Raw genomic sequence first — 20,590 nt, 5'->3', positions numbered from 1 at the left:
TATTCTGAACTCTTTGTAGCTTAGCAAGTTCGTAGGAGGGTAGACCATATAGGGGACTGTTACAACAGTCTAGATGCGAAATGACAAGGGCATTTACCAATCGCTAAATATAGTGAACGAGCTCCTGGAGGGGGGACTGGAAACTATACATTTCAAAGGCCTTTTTCTCAAAAACCTAGCCGTATGACCGGGGTTGAAATTTTGGGAATTAGTAAACAATATGAGGACGAAGCCGTCAAAATTTTTTGAAAAAGATCTATCAGATAGCTTTTCAGTTATTATCAAAGTAGTCAAAAATCGACGTTTTTGCCATTTGTGAAAAACGTATCAGACAGATTAAACTGTTTATTTCTATACATGATTATTTTTTCTTGCTAAGGAAATCCTGAAATTTTAAGGTGGGGTCGTACTTGTCTAGTTTCCAGTTTCCCCTCTAAGAGTTTGGTCACTATATTTAGCATTTTCCCCTGATTTGCATTTATTTGTTAGATAAAATTACATTTTACATCAGTTGCAGTGACTAACACTTCCTGTTACTTTAATTTCACAGATTTCAAAATCTTGATCTTTTTCTTCGGAAAACTCGTATTGAATTTACAAAACGAGGGGATATGTCCAGGTTTGACCCTAATTTTATGCACGCAGATTTCAATAAGCGTCACGAGGTGTCCCCTTGCTCTTCTCGCCAACTTTAACATCACTCGCGTCTCAGAATACAGACAATTTACGCCACAAAGTGTCCCCCAAATGCTGCTCTTTAAGTAAAGATTAACTGCTGCATTTACCCAAAGCTAAAAATAACGCAACCTTTACCCTTACCTTATTGTTGAAAATGGGTAGCAAATGCTTAGACTTAAAGGGGCACTTCTTGTTGGATGTCAAATTAGGCGTGCATCTAATTAGAGTCAAACCTAGACATAAGACGAGGGGTGGTTCACAGGGATAGTTAATGGAACGCCTCCGTGAAGGGGCCCATGGACCGGGTCCACAGGGGTGGTCCATAAATACCGACTCCTCCACCTGATTTAGATATCCGATGGTTTGACATAAAATTGTGCCCAATAATATTTACTAACTCTGAAGTGGCATCATTTAGCCAAGTTTCCGTGACACCCATAACAGAAGGTGGTGTTTGCATATTCATCATAATCAATTTAAGTTAATGGAGATTTTTAATCAATTGCAAACTACGAGTATTATGTGCATGATGGTGAATACACCCCCGTTATTTTCAATACTACTTTGATTGTTAAGTTCTCCTTCAACGACATATTTACCACAAAAAAAGCGAGATTCAAAACTTGAGTCGGGATCGAGATAACTGGAAAGCATATTCCCAACTCAGGCCGATCAATAGGATTAAATAATAATGATTCGAGACGATCTCCGTCATAATGTACAGGACCATGGGACATTTTGTAAAGTACTAAATTAAACAAGCTATCATCCAGGTGATTAACGGTGTAGCCACGAATACCAGTATTTTTTTCCGTGTAATTAGAGTTCATTTGTTTTGTCCTTTATTGGTTTGTCCTACTATAGTTTTCTTAGTCCGTAATTAAGCCTCGCTTGTTTTTTGTCCACCTTTGTCACAATACCCACAGGCTCCCCAAGCTGAAAATACGTGGTGTATGCGACAGCTTGTGTATATAGAGAATTGTATGGAAAAATCACCGATCGTAAAAATATTGTGTAAATAACTATCTCATTTGAAATAAAGTTTTCCTACCTCAAATGTGTGACGAACTTGTCTCTTGTGCCGAGTTTAGAGCCATTCTGACGCCGTTTAGTGAAGTTATCCGGAAACCGTTACTAAAAGAATAGGAAGGGCGACCACTCCATCCATCGCTGGCCAGACCTCACTCCACAAATCGTTTTCTCCTCAACAGGAAAAGTTCCGAATCGCAATAAAAACAACAGTTCCATAGAGCCCAATAAATTTCACTCCAAATACGTGTGTTTCGGCGGCCGAAAGACTCGTGAAGAACGAAAACTTTGCCTTAAAATTCACCTCTTCGGCTTTCCTCAGAGGCTTGTGACCGGGCAGTCAACAACGGCCGCTCGCAAGGGCTCTCGCAAGGCTCTCGCAAGGTGGTTTCACCTTCAACTCTGATTGGTCCATTTGAATTTGACCGCGCGCTGGCAACACGACCCTCCAATCAGAGTTGAGGGTGAAACCACCTTGCGAGCCGATATCCCGTCGTCGTAGTCTTAAGGTGGCTCAAACGAGTTTCAACACTTTCAAGAGACCTTGTCATTAGAAGGAATGACACTACAACACTTTATCACGTAACAGCAATGTTATGGTATCATATCAAACACCAATTATTGCTGAAAAAAAAATTAAGTCATTTTTCTGACGTAAACAAGCTACCATGGTAATAGGACGGTATATTTTGGCTTTAGTTGCTCATATCTGAAAAACGAACTTGTTGACCCCATAGTTAATCGAGGGACTGGTTATGAAACCTTAAAACCTTCAAGAGCAAGAACATGTTGTCACCAACAATAATAAAGATATGTTTACAATTTTAAAAAAAATTAAAAATGAATAATATTTCTCAATCGATGTTGAACTGACCGTGACCCTGCACAATCTTTTGTTTTTGCTTCGCACGGGTTTGCAAATTAGTTACGTATAATTTAATCGAAGGATTTGATTGGTTATGTTCTCTTGAAAAAGGTGTGTTTTGAAACAAAGGAACTTGTCGAGTGTCATAACCACCTCCATGCATTAACTACGGTGACCCCAATTTTTTATTGCGCAAAAGTAATCAGTAGGCCAAGATGAAACTCTCTGCAAAGTTGAAAAAAGTTCTGTGGAGCGGATTCATACCTATCATAATTTTTCAGTAATTTAAGGTGGCTCTGAATCCGCTTCATAGAATTTTTTTAATAATAATAATAATAATAATAATAATAATAATAATAATAATAATGAGAACAGTTCCAAAGGATTTAAAGAAGAGACTAGAGAATATTGGTATAGAGACCAAGATAGACGAGCTTCAGAAAAGTGTTATTCTGAACACGGCAAGGATTCTTAGGAAGGTCCTAGAAGTTTGAGGAGACTTGTTGTCACCAAGCTTCCTGAGTACGGAAGTTCCATTGGAAACTGATCCAATGTGCGAAAACAAGATAATAATAATACTAATGATAATAATAATAATAATAATAATAATAATTTATTACTTATATTGCGCCTATTCTATACGATATTCAAAGGCGCATCACAATAGTGTATAACTTAATAACTAAACTTAAACCTGTATTATAAATCTTATAAGTCCCTCAATAAAGCTTACAAACTATTTACATTAAAAATCTAACATAGAATAATAACAACTGTAGAAAGAACTTCTAAAAGACTAATGGATAAGAGAAAATTATTAAGATAACTGAAATAATTCCTTGTATAAAATGTTTTAATTATAGTCTTAAAAGATTCTAAGTTCCTTGCTTCCCGTGCAGACCTAGGTAACTGGTTCCATAAAAGAGAGCAGCTATCTGAAATGCTCTGTGACCCATTGTTTTCTTTGTTTTCACAACTGGTCTTTTAAGCAAGGGATCATTGTCATGACGTCTTAAGCTATAGCACAAAGGCTGTTGAATGCTAATTAGGTCTGGAAGGTACTTAGGCGTATGACCTTGCAAAATTTTATAAGTTATCAGAAGTATCTTATTATGTATTCTGGCGCGCACTGGTAACCAATATAATTCTGCGAGCAGAGGTGTTATGTGACAGAACTTGGGCGCGCAATAAATAAGTCTAGCACTTGCATTCATAACACGTTGCAGTTTCCTAGTTTGATACTCCGGAATTCCATATCAAAGGCTATTACAATAGTCCAATCTACTATTCATAAAAGCATGTACTAGTTTTTCAGTTGATTCTCTGGACAGATATTTTCTAATATGACGTCTGTTGTGAATTGTTCTTTAGTAACTTACTTATTTTATTATCTGGTCAACGTATAAGTACATTTCTTTCTTGTAATTATTATTTTTTTGTTGTATGGCGAAATAAATAAATAAATAAATGTTGTACAAGTAATAGAAGGGGCTGCTACATGTCTTTGTAATATGAGTTCCCATATCTAGATGCGTATCAAAGCATGCGCCTGTATTGCGCGCAGAGACTACAGGAGAGACTTCAGCCTGTCCAACATTGATGCTTTCGATTGAAACTTTTGAGAGCTGCTGGCGAGTACCTATAATCAGGAACTCAGTCTTGTCATCATTGAGCATAAGCTGATCCTCTCTCATCCATGCTCGGACATCACAGATGCACTTCTGCATGGCAGATACAGCTTCAACTTCACTGAAAGTGTCAGATGGCTTAAATGACAAATACAACTGTGTGTCGTCCGCATATGTGCGAACGGAGGGCAGATGGTGTTTTAATATCTGAAACAGCTTACTCACATAGATGGTAAACAAAAGCGGGCCCAGGCATGACCCTTGGGGACTCCACACATCAAATTAAATGGCTTTGAGAGAGTCCCGTTAATCGACACCTGCTGCAACCTGCCCTCACTGACAGTAACTCTCAACCCAACTGTTGACCTCAATCGATCTAGAAGGATCTCATGTTCGACGGTATCGAATGCAGAGCTTAAGTCGAGAAGCACCAACAACGTAACTTGACCTTTATCCATCGCCATTAGGAGATCGTTCTTCACCCTAAGTAGTGCGGTTTCAGTGCTATGATGCTGGTGGTAAGCACTTTGAATTCTGGAAACAAACCATTGACTCGCATGTGCTCCTGTAATTGTACAGCGACCGCCTTCTCTGTAAGTTTGGACGTGAACTGTAAGTTACTCACAGGCCGAAAGTTCTTGTTTATCAATTGAAGACCAGACTTTTGAGCAGAGGATGTACTAATGCCTTTTTCCATTTGTCAGTGAAGTAACCATGCTCTAATGATATGTTCAACATCCTAGTAATCACTGGAAGTAGCTCCTCAGTACAAAGCAACAAGATGGATGACGGAAAAGGGTTTAGAGCACATGTCTTCATGGAAGCCACAGCCATCTTCCTTACAGCCTCCTCAGAAAGGGATGGAAACTCTGCTAGCGTGACAACGTCATCAGTACTCGATGAACCGTGAGGCGCACACTCAGTAGAAACCGCATGAGGGACCGCGTCACCGGCTAACCTTGATCTTATAGCAACTACTTTATGGATGAAGTATTCACCCATCTCATTTGCAAAAACAGAGGCGTTAGTATGTGGTGGAAGAGACTTGTCCTCTTGCAGATTTAATAGACTCTTACTAGTCCGGAACAGCTTTGATTGGTCCGAACTGTTCTTGTCAATAAAATGCCTGTAATGAGTACACCTAGCTTCGTTCATCAGATGTACAACATAATTCTGCTTAACTTTGAATGCTAAAAGATCTGATGGGAGTCCAGTTTTCCTCCATCTTCTCTCGGCCTTCCTTCTGTCCTTTCGAGCCTGAATTATGTTATCACACCTATAAGTGTGTCACGTGCTGGCTTCCTGCACGGATGAGCATGTCCCTCAATTCGCGACGAAACAATGGAGGTTATGTGAGCATTTCCTGTGGGGCCCTGATTAAGTTTAAATATCAAATCACCAACATCCAATACAATATGAAAAGTCGCCATAGTAGGCCCATGGTCTCCTTTATGAGGGTCTCAATGGGGTTAAGCGTGTGGCGTGAAACGCCCAAAAAATTAACCGTGTGTCGTGAAAAACGGAAAAAGTGAACGTGTGTCATGAATTATTTTGTCCAGATAACCGTGTTGTTTGTAGCTTTTCCTAAGCTCTGAACAATTATTTGATGTAAAAAATAAGCGTGTAGCGTGTTTGCTACACCCCCCTCAGTTAAATGTTCAGTAATACATTAAACGAAGATGAGTTGGCGCAAACAATGGAGAAGATGTTTGCATACCAAGGCCGTGAACACAATAGCTCTGTAACAACGCCCCCGTTATGAATAAAATCCAAGTTTTCACTGAATAGCCAGCTCGAAGATGTTGGAAGCCAGAAATCTCTTGAAAATTGCTATATATCATACCCAAATACATTTCCATCACTTGAAGATGGCTTTAGACATCCGCTCGAAGAGTTCTTTGCACAAATAAGAGCCCCAGTTAGGAATAAAATGACTGAAATCACGGAGCTCATTTGTGAATGCAGAAAGTTTCTTTCTGGCATGCTGATTACATTTCAGAAATAAAAAATGGGGGTAACTGAGTTCGTTTTTGAGATATGAGTAACTGTTGCCTCGGTAACTTTTTACGTCACAAAAATGACCGAATCTTTTTCAGCAATAATTGGTGTTTGATATGGTACCATAACATTGCTGTTAAGTGATAAAGTCTTGTGGTGTGAATTCTTCTGATAAGAACGTTTCTTTCAAGTGTTGAAACCGGTTTGAGCCACCTTAAGTGCAAGGTATGCCAACGAATAGCAAAGAAGGAATAAAAGTTATCACTTGCTTGTGATATGAGAACAACAGGTCAAATATTTTTCTTCTTTTCCTTACCACCTCTGCGTCATAAAAAATTTGCATACTGTTAATATTATAATTCAGACCTATAACAAAACGACTAAACATACCTTCCAGTTTCACTGCGCAACAGACACGAGAGAAATATACGATTAGGTTTACTGTGGACGATTAGGCCGCACACCGTCTTAACATTACAAACATGAGTATTGGAAAAAGCCACATCTATTGGGCGCACAAAAATTGACTAAACACATTTCACACACAATACAGCAAGAAAAGGATATCCAATACACAAAGTAGCGGCATTGGCGGATACGAAAACCAAAAAACCCTGTGGGAAAAAAATGGAAACGTATCCTCCCCGAACCAAATTCAGTGCCGCAAATACTTCGGACGTCATGGCAGCCATGTTGGTGTAAATTTGCCAAGTTGGTGTAATTTGTCTCTATTATTATTATTATTATTATTATATTATTATTATTATTATACAAAACGCGACCGTCTAATCATGTGAGTGCAAACTAAGAATTGCGTAACAGATAAATGTGTACAATTAAAACAAAAATGAAGCTTAACTATACGTCCAAAATCTCGAAAATCGTGGGTAATAGGTGTCGGCCTCGAATGACTAATCACGTGCTATACCTAGCTTAGATACACTTAAGTCACTACCTATAATCCCTCACTTACACCTTCTGCAACCCAGGCCCTCTCGCTCTTGTGACGCAGAAATATTCAATTTCAGGCTTATTCGTTACCACTCAATCGCTAGAAATTCCGGCATTAAACAAGAAAGGTAAACACATCCGTAAAAAAGACTCTACTTAAGACTATCAGGTTGCCGTTTGTTATCCATTGAGTGCAGTTACAAACAACAAGACAAATCGAGGCAGTGAATTGTCTTTCACTGCTGGTTAAATAAATTCTTGCTGAAGCCTTCTTTGGAGGAAAACGTTGAACAAAGTTCACTTTATCCGGCATGAGCAAATGTTGGTTTTGGCCTGCGCCGATGCCATTAACTTTGTCCTCAATATACTTAGTTTTTGTGGAGAAAAAACCTTTTAACTGTGTTCTACCTCAAAACCAATTACGCTGAAGAACAACAAAAGCAAAAATGTAATCGCACTTTCGTTATAATCTGCATGGCGTTATTCAGTGCAAGAAGTACTTTTAATTTAATATTCCATACTGTACTGACATTATGTAATCATTGATTACAAACTAAATGTCCACCTGCTCAAACTTTTATGCCTTGGTATATCAACAACTTTGTAACCCACCTTAACAAGTCCATTTTCTTTGTAATCTGTCCATCTTTTATTGTCTGTAGATAACTGTAAGGTGTACTTCTTTACCCAGTTAGGATAAATTCCTCTCCCTTGAGTGGACACAGCACAGATTACATGAAGCGACTGTAGGTCAATCTGCAGATACTGATAATCCTCATAAGCACACCATGATCCTCTTCCGTCATTCAATCTACCAAAACCGGCTGGAAGCCAGGAGTAGTCAATGGAGGCCGTTATCCTTTCATCTGGTATTAAACCGTTTTCCATTCCAAGATCCCAATCAATACAGTCTCCTACGTTTAAATAAACGATTGCAGTTTAGGTTATACTTAAAAACTCCCTGGCGGAAAACAAGACTCGTTTTATCTTTGTTCTTTTCCCAAATAAACTAACATTTGGAACCATTTCTTTTTACTAATGCAGTAGATAAAGGGTAACAAACACTTAATGAGCTAAGCCGATTATTATTATTATTATTATTATTATTATTATTATTATTATTATTATTATTATTATTATTATTATTATTATTATTATTGTGATTACCGCGACAGAACTGATTGATTAATTATTACCGGAAACGCACAAATATTTGATTGACATTTTAAGAGAATTCATTTGGGTAACTAAGGCTTAAGTTTCAGATCAGTCAATAGCACGTGTTTGAAAGGATATGAGTCAGTCGCTAACCAGTTTCAGTAGTTTAAGTCAACTAGTTTCAGCAGTGTTAAGCCGTCGAGTTCAGTTTCAAGAGTTCGTAGTTTACGGAAACCCGCCACAGAAGTAAGTTTAGTTCAGTCTTTTATTTTGATGCTTTTCTTTTCATTTGCTTAGAGATTTCAGCGTATTTGAATATCTCAGTGATTGTTATGTAATCTTGTTCATTTCAGATCGAATAACTATCATAGTGAATAAAACATTGATTTTACCACAATTGCCTGTAATCTCGCAATCCGATTGGTTAGTTTGCCGTTGTCGATGAGAGTCCAGACAACGCTGTACGCGTCATGCTCGCGTCATTTTGTCACGCAGTGTAATAGCCAATCAGGAAGGCTCATTTTGGGAAATAAACCAATCATATTGCGAGAAAGTTAAAGACAACGCTTGCTCTGTCTTTGAGTCATGATTTTGGTCACGCTCTAAAATAGAAACTTTCTTTGGCGTTGTGCCTCGTGAGTCCACAACATTTTGACCACTGTGATGACGAATATCGTTGTCGATAAGAGTATAGACAACGTTGACCACTTTCGATTTGTTATCCGATTCACGGTTTCTTCCGTAAACTTTCAAGCCGTCGATACTTCAATTATTATGATTATTATTATCATCATCATCATCATCATCATTATCATTATTATTATTATTATTATTATTATTATTATTATTATTATCATTATTATTATTATCATCTTTAGTCTGAAATACCATGCAATACCAGTAAAAAATACTCGGCAGTCGGGTTCTTTTGAGACCTATTATTTTATATTGTGCTTTCTGCTTCCTATGTGGGCACGTCTAGGAAATATTTTCCGACATGCCAATACAACTGTTTCGGCACTACTTGTCCCGTTTGGCTTTTGATTAAGATACCAGGGTGGGTGAAAATCTATTAATTTTGGGTAAAATTCATTAACAACTAATCCTTTAATTTGCTGATAAAACCCCGAAGTCATGAGAAGCTAATTTTAATAGCGAATACTATATAACGTCGATAATGCTATCTTCATTCCATTTCAGGCATGAAACTTATTGCAATAAGTATTTTTTAAATCTGTTCTGTTACCGCTGTAGTCTGCTTTCGCTAATATAGTCAATGATTTCCTATATACTAGAACAGTTAGTGAAACTCAAAACTCCTACTCGTAGTCGCGATTTCGGAGTTTTATCAGCAAATAAAAAAAATAGTTGTTAATGAAGTTTCTCCAAACCTAATTTACTTCGAAATTTTTATTTGTAGGACAACCTAAAAGTGGTTTTTTTATTCTTCGAGCTGTGGGAAGATATCTGTCAAAGTGTCCCTTACTGTATATGGAGAGCCAAAATTTCAGAAATATTTAGAGGGAGAAAGTTAGGCGATTCTTGCTATTAGGATACAAACAAGTTTCATTTTATAGTTAGCTTTTATATTAGAGCAAAAGAATTTTAACTGAGAATATACACACAGTGGTACTGACAACTTCTCCCGAGTGGCACAGTCGTTTTTGTCGTTGTATGTTATACAAAGGAACCTCACAGCTCTTACGAAGAGATGATGACCGAGTATTCTCAATACAATTTGGCGGTTTCGACTGTATAATAAACAAACAACAATGATAGCGTTATCATGTGCGTCAGTTCCCCTATAGATCATCATTTAGCTTATTGGACTAATAATAACTGTCACCACTAATTTGCGAAATGGCGAGGATCACGTTTTTACAAAAGCACCTAAAATATCATAATGAAGGGGCTGTGTTAAAGTACTACTAAGATCAAAAATTTTTCAGATTTTGAAAGTGCGACTGCTAACACTTGACTGACAAAAAAAATTTTAAGCTTTGATTTTTAACCAAAGGTTGTTAACTTTGAGTGTAAGTTTTGGACTTCACAGTCCTATGTAGGTGAGATATGTATGTAAAGAACCATACAATACAACAAAAGAAATAAATTAGCGCATAATGCAAAGCCAAGAGTGACTTAGACTGTAAGTAGTGTCTGACTTTATAGAATCACCCGATTCATCGCCTACAATGCCGCGACACATCCGGCACTTTAATGTCATGTACGTGCGTAAATGCAAGGTAAATAATGATCCCAGATCTCTAATTTCGAAATTCTCGTTTTTAGAAACTGGTTTATGTGACACCTATTTGTACCCTTTGCGATGACGATGGATTACCCCTGATGAAGACACTCCACATGAGTGTCGAAAAGTTGGCTCTTTGAATCATTTGTAACTTTCTGAGCTACATTCAAATTTCTTCAAACCAGAATAACATCAAACTATGTCTAAAAGTCTACATGAGTCTTCAAATTAATAACCACCTAGAAATTTTGTACTTTAAACTTGTTCAATTACATGACCTAAATCACTCGGCATAGGTCTGAAAACTATGAGTTTGGTTTTCTCAATATTAATAGACCTAAACCAGTGCGAGACAGTTGCAAGCTCAATATGCAGCCAATTCTTCAATTAAGTCGCTGGGATCACAAGGCTTAATAAAGAAGAAATTGGGGTCGTCAGCAAAGAGGAAAAAAAAACATTTTATTGAAGCAATTCCCCAAGAAAAATCATCAATATAGATAACGAAGTATAACGGACCGACTATCATCGAGCGTCCTTTGTTGCGATCGCGCAGAATTCATTTGGACCAGTTGTTTTTGCTTATTGCATGAGAAGTGGAATAACCCTCGCGGAAACCGAATGCCTACAAAACTTTATTCGGTAGCTGCTATATATTTCAAAATACAATTATTAACAGCTCCTTCAAAGGATTTTGATCAGTAAAACTGGAAGCACTAGTGTTCAATAGAATTAAATATTGATGACAATGTATAAAGTCCAAAGATGCCTCCTGGTTTCTTGGGTTTAATAGTTTTAAGGTCATTTCGTTATTGTAAGTTGTGTAATACTGGTTTTGACATATTACGGTAGCACGAAAAAGGATACCATTAGCAAAAGGGATGTACAGTGGACAACGAAAAGTATGAAAACCAAATACAAGGCCAAATTTTCCCAAAGAATGTTCCACATGGAAGGAAAACCACTGAAATATTTTGCTCGGCAGCCAGATGTTGAGTCAATATCATATGGATGAATTTAAGTTTTCTTTGGCTTTTGCCAATAATCCAAAAAGAACTAGCTAGCTTTGGTTGTTTGTCGCCGTTTACTGAGAGGAAATTGTTGTTCAACTGAGATGTGTGTGATAGGTCAAGAGACATTTGAAACGGTTTTGTAGCATTATGTCAACCAAAAGAAAACTGCACTGGAAAGCTATAATTGTGACTCAATTGGCTGCACAGTACAGCTCAGGACCTTACGGAAACTTTTGCTACGAGGAAGCTAATATTTTAAAGGATTTGCAGATGATCAGACCACTGATAGTTCTCCCTTTTAGAGATTTCAGTCCCGTTTTTGAGACTCCCTTCTTTAAAGACTCCCCACTCCCCCAGTTTCCCTCCCTCGATTTCCCTCTAACGCATCCCTATTTCTGACATCCGTTTTTATTTAACAATTTCTACTTCTCGTTTCAGATTTCCAAACTAGGATCTTTCATATTTTATCACACATTTTCTAACCCGCAAATCGGATTTTTCGTCACGCATTTTTGAATTCGCAAGACGCATCTCTCATATCGCATGTCCCCTACAAGCTTCCGTGCTTACAGTCTTCCATATTTTATCACGATGACTAACTAAACATGAAATCGGACTCACCCCAGACACAATGCAGCAAGGAGATGAAAAATACAACTTTACACCAATGAGTGTGGCGATAAGGCTCCATCCCAAGATTAATCCTTACGGAAAGACAAACTAGCTTCTCTTGGCTACCAGTTGCTCATGTCGTGTTAAAGAATATTAAGAAAGTTCTGAAATAATTTGCTGTCAATATCAATTTCGGTTTTGTTTTAGACTGAAAGTTAATAGGACTCATGGTTAACATGGCAAATGGTTAAATAGTTGCTCACGTTTTATCCTAAACACTCAGCGCTGAAATAAATTTGTAACTTATACATAAGTAACTTGGTGAATGTCACTCGGCCAACCGTTGTAATTAAGATATTTAGACAAAAAGCAAAAAAGAAATGTATAGTTTTAAGATTCTATCTTTAAACGCGGAGCCTGATGTAAACGATTTAACTGTATGTCCGAATTTGAAATATCTGTTAATTTTTTGCTGATCATGACAGTTAGACAGACTAGAAGCGCTAAAAATGGAATTTAAAAAGTTTCGATGAAATGTAATGTCAATCAGTTTTGTTCTCCTACCACCTGCCCATCGTATATTCAGTCACTACGTGTTGAGTGAGGAAGTCTGAAACGTAGGTGGATCACAAAGCCGCCTTCAACTCGTTATAGAGGGAAAACAATCAAATGGGAACATACTGAGATGAATAGGTATTCGCACAATGAAAGGAGAGCAAAAGAATGTACACGCGGTGGTACTGATAACTTCTCCCAAGTGGCACAGTCGTTTTAGTTGAGCGAATGAATAACATGACAGTTGCGGCCTTTTTTTACAACAAGGAAACACAAAAACCCACAGAGCTTGCGTAGGAAGCTTTGTCGGGGGAGGGGAAGTGAGGACTGAAAAATCCACGCCTTCTTCCTCCCCTTCCCCTCCCCCGACAACGCCAGCAAGGCATCTTTGGAACAAAAGCCACTCGGCACTCTCAATCCCTGTTATATATGAGCGCTTCTTATTCAGCTAATTTAGTCGCTTTTTTCGTTACATTATCTCCAATCAATGGAATCGCTCCCCTACTTCCAATATAACTTGAAACAGCCCTCATTCCTCACTTCGTTCTTACGAAGGACTTAAGCTCGAAACATTAGCCATTGATTTGAAATATTTTTTTTTCTTTTACGGTGGTAGTGTCTTTCACTCTCCCGGCACCGACGCAGCACCACAGTTTTTCAGACAACTAACCCCTTCATATACTGAGCTTGTAGATATCATAAGTGCTTAAGTTAATAATTTATCCCTTTGTTGTCATGGAAATTTTAGACATATTTCTGCCACATTAATAATTTATTAATAATTCACAAATGATGTGCCATAAGACTGTAAAAATCGATCAGTATCATGTCCTTACATAGGGCTTCAAGGAAAAAAAAAGTTTGTCTCCAAAGGAGCTCACAATCTTTCTACAAGGAAAATTTAGAAACCTAATTAACATAATTTATGCAAATTTATTTTACTTAAAATATTCAAAATGGCCGACAGAGTCATGTATGACAAAAAGTTAAAAGAGGATTTGTTCCCCTATCTTTTAGCTTCAATTCCTCCAAATCTGGTGGAAATACACCCAGTAATAAATATTTTATGAATTTTTATTGAGAACCTGTAAAAATAAAAATTTCGCAAGAAAATTGTCCTAGCATTTGTCTTTTTGTGGTAGGAGTGTCTTAGCTGGGGTGGGTAGTAAAGTGAAGTTAAGATGAAATAAGCTTTCCTTCACCTTTGAAAGTGAAAAATACCCTTACTCCAACCCTTTCTCACACAATTTCTGTCAGGACTACTTATTACAATACTTATTACAAGGTTGAAGTTATGTCAATCAACTGACCCACAAGATGGCTTGCACTTATGTCAATGAAACGTAAGCTGACCCTAAAAAAACTGAAAATTGAAATGTTTCAATGTTTATAAGGGTGACCCTGTGAATAATACACTTCCAAACATTTCCTGTCGCCCGCTATATGTAGGAAGCGATTACCATGTCCCGCCTTCAACGTTTATAAGGGTAACCCTTTGAATGATAAACCTTGAAACATTTCCTGTCACCCCCTATATGTAAGAACCGATTACATTGTGGTGCCTTACAGAAAGTTTTTACTTTGTATTCTTTTTTTTCTGTCTGCCAGCACACCACACAATTTCTCCTGTCTTTACCAGAATCGGGGATGTGCTCGGTCAAAAATGCATCCTCAGGTGTAGGCGGCTTTGGAGTGGGTTGGGCCGCCAGAGCCGCATACTCTACAAATCCACAGAGTCCACGTACTACCTCCTCTCTATAGTTAACAAGAGAGTAGGTAGCTGGCCGCTGCAAAGCTGGCTCGTCAGGAGAATTTGTACGGTGTTGTTGAAATAAAATGTAACTGTTGACGAGAGCAATATCAATGAGGTGGAAGAATAAAGTCTTCCACCACCTTACACACTTTCTAGGAACCGAATTGGTACCTAAAATTTGGTCAGACCTATCGACAGCATTCATAAATTTGTTATAATTTGAAATAACTCCAGGTTGTGGAACAGCTACGCTGCTCCACTTACCCCTGGTTGACTTAACTTTACGGTTGGCCTGACTCTTGACATTTGCATTGTCAATAGTGGTTAGCATCGAAACTACCTTATTATCCAACCACTGTAGGGCCAAGCAGGGAGGGTCCCTCCCCCAACGAACACTACCCCTATTCTTTCCTTTGGCCCATACTTTGCTGTCTTTCATGTTAGCTGGAAAATCACGCCTGTTGTCTCTTATAGTGCCTGTGGCACCTACACCCCTAGCATAAAGATCTTTGAAGAGGGTAACAGATGTATAAAAATTATCTACATAAAGATGATACCCCTGATGAAAATAGGGGTTCATCAGTTTCATCACGACATCATAACCTAGCCCATTCGCACTGATTTCCTGCCCTGCAACTTTACCAATGTAGACATTGAAGTCAACGGTATAGCCATTCGAGCTGTCTGCCAGCACCCAGAGTTTGATTCCCCAGCGGGTAGGTTTGTCTTTATTGAACTGTCTGATGCCAGACCTATGCCTAGACTTAACCATTCTTTCGTCAATAGCTACATTTCTCCTGGGTTGATATAATTCTTTACATCTTTCTTTGAAAAATTCTAGAAGCGAATTTATCTTACGTAACTTATCGCCATCTGGTTCACTAGATGGGTCCACAACATGCAAAAAGGCCATTAGGGCTCTAAATCTATTACGTTGCATAAAAGCCTTACCCCACAGACCGTTATACAGAGATTTCACACTCCAGTAATTATCAACGGTGTCGCTGACTCTTATAAGACCAAAGTAGATGAGGATGGCTATCAACCTTCTAATCTCATCTGCATTGGTTTCGAGCCAGAATCCATCCTTTTCGGAATAGGACTGGTGTGTGGCAATATGCTGAAATGCATAACTATTTGTATGGATAACAATACTGTTAATCAACTCAACAGTAAAAAATAAATTAAAAAACTCAACAGCCGTGGTCATCGTGTTGCGCAGCAGTCGGTGACCAAAGTGCACGCCAATGGGACGCGTCGGCTGGAATTGCAGCGGCTGATTCCCTTGATCGACGTCATCATAGGTCTCGTGAAGAACAGGCAATGCAGCTCCACGTACCTGACCACGACCACGTGCCCTTCCTTGCCCACGGCGACCTCCCCTTGCCTGTGCACTTCCACCCCGACCACGACCACCACCAAGCACAGGAACAACAGGAGGGGCACGGGGACCTGGAAGAACACTTCGACGAGGTCTGGCTGCTGCAACACCATAGAATGCGGCAGCACCAGTGGGACCTGTGTAGTGTAAAAGACATTTCAATATCACAGAGAATCACACATGCAAATACCAAGCAAAACATTATACTAACGTGGGGCTGCATTGTTGTCTGCTTGTCCTGGGGGAGGGACATCCGGTAGGGGAGCTGCACCTAACAAAAACAAATATATAATTATACAAATATATAATAATTACCCAAAATATATAAAATTGGAAATAATTTGACCCTTGAAAAATAAATGAATGATACAACAACAAAATACTGTAGCACAATTTTTACACAATCAATTGATAATCACAGAATATCTACCTGAAGGATCATCCTCTTCAACATCCTCCTCTTCCATTTCACTCTCTGATAGATGGAGTGAAAATTCGTTGTCATCATCCCTAAAACAGAAATTCGAAAACATGAAAATATTTCAGATTGATTTACAGAGAGTCTGCGAAGCAAATGAAACACGGCGACAACGCAAAATCGCGTCCGAAAATACGTAAATAATACTACGAATAGGTAAATAATACTACGAATTCGAAATGGAAGACCTTAGATAACAATGACCTGGACCAGGTTGAGTCCGCGATTCTCGAAGTGTCATGCGGATTTTCCCATAAAAATGCCCTTCAAGCTCATCAAAATGGCGGCGAAAGAGTAGAGTGCTCCACTTGTAGGAAACATAGTGTATTTAGTCTGGAAAATCTACAGAAGAGCGATTCAAAAGATTTCACGGGTAAATCGGCAGGAAGAATGCTTTTTAAATAAAATCTCTGACCTTTACTATGTGAACACTAGTTTTCTCTCGTGTTTCCGCTACAGTCATTTTTATTTAAATGATGCCTTGATCATTTCTTAAATAACAAGGACCGGAGCCAGGTCATGTCTCGATGATTGGGGAGGGGAGAGGTGGGAATAATAGGGCTTTTTACAGCGAACTTTGCTGTTTCCGGACGCTTTAAACAAAGATACATGCCAAGTTCGAAGGAAATGGCGGTAAACACGCCGTCATGGATCGGAGTCAACTGTTCTCTGAGAGCTTTTCTGATTATTCGGGATATGTTACTGACGAACTTGGTAGATGCTTTCAAACTTATAAAGGGGTATGAAGTCAATACAACGAGTTCATTTACCGTTACATACCAGACTAGAGGTTTTGGAAAGTCTCCAATAGGTAAGATCTCTTTTTTTGTTTTAATCAATGCAAGTTTATTATAGGTCTTAATTATTTTTTCCAAAAATGTTATTGTTATTGACCGTTTTTGGCAATTATGGTGACTAGGGATTGGGATGGGGCCATGGAATTTGTAACAAAGGAAATTATTGTAAATTCTTATCCACTTTCTACGATGGAAATGATAAATTAAATTACCCACAAAATGGAGCTTTTTCAAGAACTTTGGAAATAATTACCCTTTCCTTCAAGCCCCTCCCACCCACCCTAGGTTTGGAAGCTGGGGCAAGGCATCTCCAACAAGACTCCATTGAGATCCACCTAGGGTTGCAACAGACAAGAGGTATTTCCCAGTGGCCACTGGTCAGGCACCTGTATTCTAGAACATGTATATTCTAAAAGATGGAGCATTATTAAGATATTGAATAGCCATTTTTCCATTTTTTTAATACACTTCACTTGTCAAAAACAAACAGTTTTGGCTAAACAGGTCAGTTTTCACTTAATTTTACATTAAATGTCAGTGAATCATTTAGTAGTCAGTGCACAAAAATAATCACTTCCAATCACTGTAATCTAGTCTAACACTGTTTCAGTTGCTACAAAATTCCTTGTGTTGCTCATGACTATTCCTCTCTTTGAATAACTTTTCCTCTTCACTATGTATCAGTAACATTATTATGATAGGCCATTCGGTTGCAACAGTAAATACAGAGAATGGGGGGAAAACTAAAAAAAAATCCAAGGCATCATATTTACTGCAAAGATGTCCAGGCAACGGAGGGAGTGCATCTAGAATTCGATGGGATTCCTTTCGTAATCCTTGGACACAAACTTTTGGAGTGCCAAAATGGTCCAGATCGCAACAGGACACTAAAAGGAAAACAGTCATTATTATAATAATAATACATTATTATAATAATAGTCATTATTATAATAATACATTATTATAATAATGCATAGGCTTTACATACTGTGGTAAATTATTATTATTATTATTATTATTATTATTATTATTATTGAATATTATTATATCAATGCACATTAGCAAAAGAAAAAATATATACGATGATTCCATTTTACCTTTTTGCTAAGTGACTGTTACTGATATATAGTGAAGAGGAAAAGTTATTCAAAGAGAGGAATAGTCATGAGCAACACAAGGAATTTTGTAGCAACTGAAACAGTGTTAGACTAGATTACAGTGATTGGAAGTGATTATTTTTGTGCACTTACTAAATGATTCACTGACATTTAATGTAAAATTGAGTGAAGACTGACCTGTTTAGCCAAAACTGTCTGTTTTTGACAAGTGAAGTGTATTAAAAAATTAGAAAAATGGCTATTCAATATCTTAATAATGCTCCATCTTTTAGAATATACATGTTCTAGAATACAGGTGCCTGACCAGTGGCCACTGGGAAATACCTCTTGTCTGTTGCAACCCTAGGTGGATCTCAATGGAGTCTTGTTGGAGATGCCTTGCCCCAGCTTCCAAACCTAGGGTGGGTGGGAGGGGCTTGAAGGAAAGGGTAATTATTTCCAAAGTTCTTGAAAAAGCTCCATTTTGTGGGTAATTTAATTTATCATTTCCATCGTAGAAATGGGATAAGAATTTACAATAATTTCCTTTGTTACAAATTCCATGGCCCCATCCCAGTCCCTAGTCACCATAATTGCCAAAAACGGTCAATAACAATAACATTTTTGGAAAAAATAATTAAGACCTATAATAAACTTGCATTGATTAAAAACAAAAAAAGAGATCTTACCTATTGGAGTTTTTCCAAAACCTCTAGTCTGGTATGTAACGGTAAATGAACTCGTTGTATTGACTTCATACCCCTTTATAAGTTTGAAAGCATCTACCAAGTTCGTCAGTAACATATCCCGAATAATCAGAAAAGCTCTCAGAGAACAGTTGACTCCATGACGGCGTGTTTACCGCCATTTCCTTCGAATTTGGCATGTATCTTTGTTTACAGCGTCCGGAAACAGCAAAGATCGCTGTAAAAAGCCCTATTATTCCCACCTCTCCCCTCCCCAATCATCGAGACATGACCTGGCTCCGGTCCTTGTTATTTAAGAAATGATCAAGGCATCATTTAAATAACAATGACTGTAGCGGAAACACGAGAGAAAACTAGTGTTCACACAGTAAAGGTCAGAGATTTTATTTAAAAAGCATTCTTCCTGCCGACTTACCCGTGAAATCATTCGAAACGCTCTTCTGCACATTTTCCAGACTAAATACACTATGTATCCTACAAGTGGAGCACTCTACTCTTTCGCCGCCATTTTGATGAGCTTCAAGGGCATTTTTATGGGAAAATCCGCATGACACTTCGAGAATCGCGGACTCAACCTGGTCCAGGTCATTGTTATCTAAAATAGTAGCGACACAACAGGACCGTAACCAAGGCAATGCGTCCTACGTGAGCGTCGATTCAGAACAAATGCACTATTCATTGATTCAAACAGTCAAAAGCGAGAAACCGTTGAAAATTAGAAACTTTTTACTTTAGATATGAACTAAGAAGCATTTTTCTGTAAAAAAGCCAGAAAGAAAGCGAAGACAAACCACATTTTCCTACAAATGAAAAATTAATTCTCGAACCCGAGAACCGCGTGGTTTCATCTCACAAACTTCAATCGATTCTTACCTTGAAATATCGGACTCATTGTCCACCAGATGGTCCAATTCGCTTTCTTCACCACTATCTAGGCCTCCAGTCTTGCCTTCGATGGTTCCACTAAGAGTTTCGTCGTCTTCCGAGTCACTATATTCCACACGCATCCTCTTACTACACGACGCCATTACGCTCGAGCTCAAAATGAATTTTCAGAAGCTGACGATGAAACTTCGCCAGTGATTGGCTAATTCTACGAACTGTCATTGTTCCAAATTTGACGTAAATCGGAAGTAACGCAACGATTCTACGACATTTTCAGAAAATCGATCTATTTAGATCGATAGCGCGAGTGCGTGACTAGAAATTAATATCACAGTGAATGAGAGGCAAATCGGGTGAATGAAGTCCGCTTTGTGTTCTGTAGGAGGAGTGATGGATGTGTAAATTCTCTTTACAGTTTCTATGAAATGTCAGTGAAACAGGTAATGATAATGAACATTATTATCAGCTAAAGAGGCGTGATCTTCATATAACACCAAGTTCTCATGACTATCCAACAAAAAAACTCTATGTCACTAGTTGGGAGAATGAACGTTTCAATCGTGAGAATGAAAGGGTCTATGTTGATCAAAGGCAGTTCCAAATCGCAAAGTGATTGAACTCTTTTCTTGTGCAAAGGGCTCTCAATATCAAGTGAATTATTGAACAACAAATCCAAATAAAAATGAATGTCGAAGATTGAATGGGGATACTGAATAAATCAATAAAAATGGATGAAAAGGGACCACAAATACCAATCATA

At 38.1% G+C, this 20,590-nt stretch overlaps 2 protein-coding genes across 3 annotated transcripts in view; both read right to left on the bottom strand.

Annotated features, from left to right (window-relative positions):
- The window catches only part of LOC138023593 (uncharacterized), a 213,690-nt gene that overhangs the window by 191,141 nt on the left and 1,959 nt on the right, over positions 1 to 20,590 (bottom strand). For both annotated transcript variants that reach the window (XM_068870618.1, XM_068870617.1), the window contains one exon: positions 7,762 to 8,063. In XM_068870618.1, the coding sequence (XP_068726719.1) occupies positions 7,762 to 8,063 (302 nt within the window). The remainder of the gene's footprint in view (positions 1 to 7,761; positions 8,064 to 20,590) is intronic.
- Positions 13,486 to 19,999, bottom strand: LOC138023597 (piggyBac transposable element-derived protein 4-like). Its single transcript, XM_068870619.1, has 4 exons — positions 19,819 to 19,999; positions 16,297 to 16,376; positions 16,078 to 16,137; positions 13,486 to 16,003 (listed from the first exon to the last, which is right to left on the bottom strand). The coding sequence occupies exons 1-4, from the start codon at positions 19,971 to 19,973 to the stop codon at positions 14,205 to 14,207; spliced, it is 2,094 nt and encodes a 697-aa protein (XP_068726720.1). The 5' UTR covers positions 19,974 to 19,999; the 3' UTR covers positions 13,486 to 14,204.

Source organism: Montipora capricornis, chromosome 11 (assembly GCF_036669925.1).
Source record: "Montipora capricornis isolate CH-2021 chromosome 11, ASM3666992v2, whole genome shotgun sequence".
In the NCBI taxonomy this organism is placed as follows: Eukaryota; Metazoa; Cnidaria; class Anthozoa; order Scleractinia; family Acroporidae; genus Montipora; species Montipora capricornis.
The sequence above is the reverse complement of the archived record's forward strand: the minus strand, read 5'-3'. Positions and strand labels throughout refer to the sequence as shown.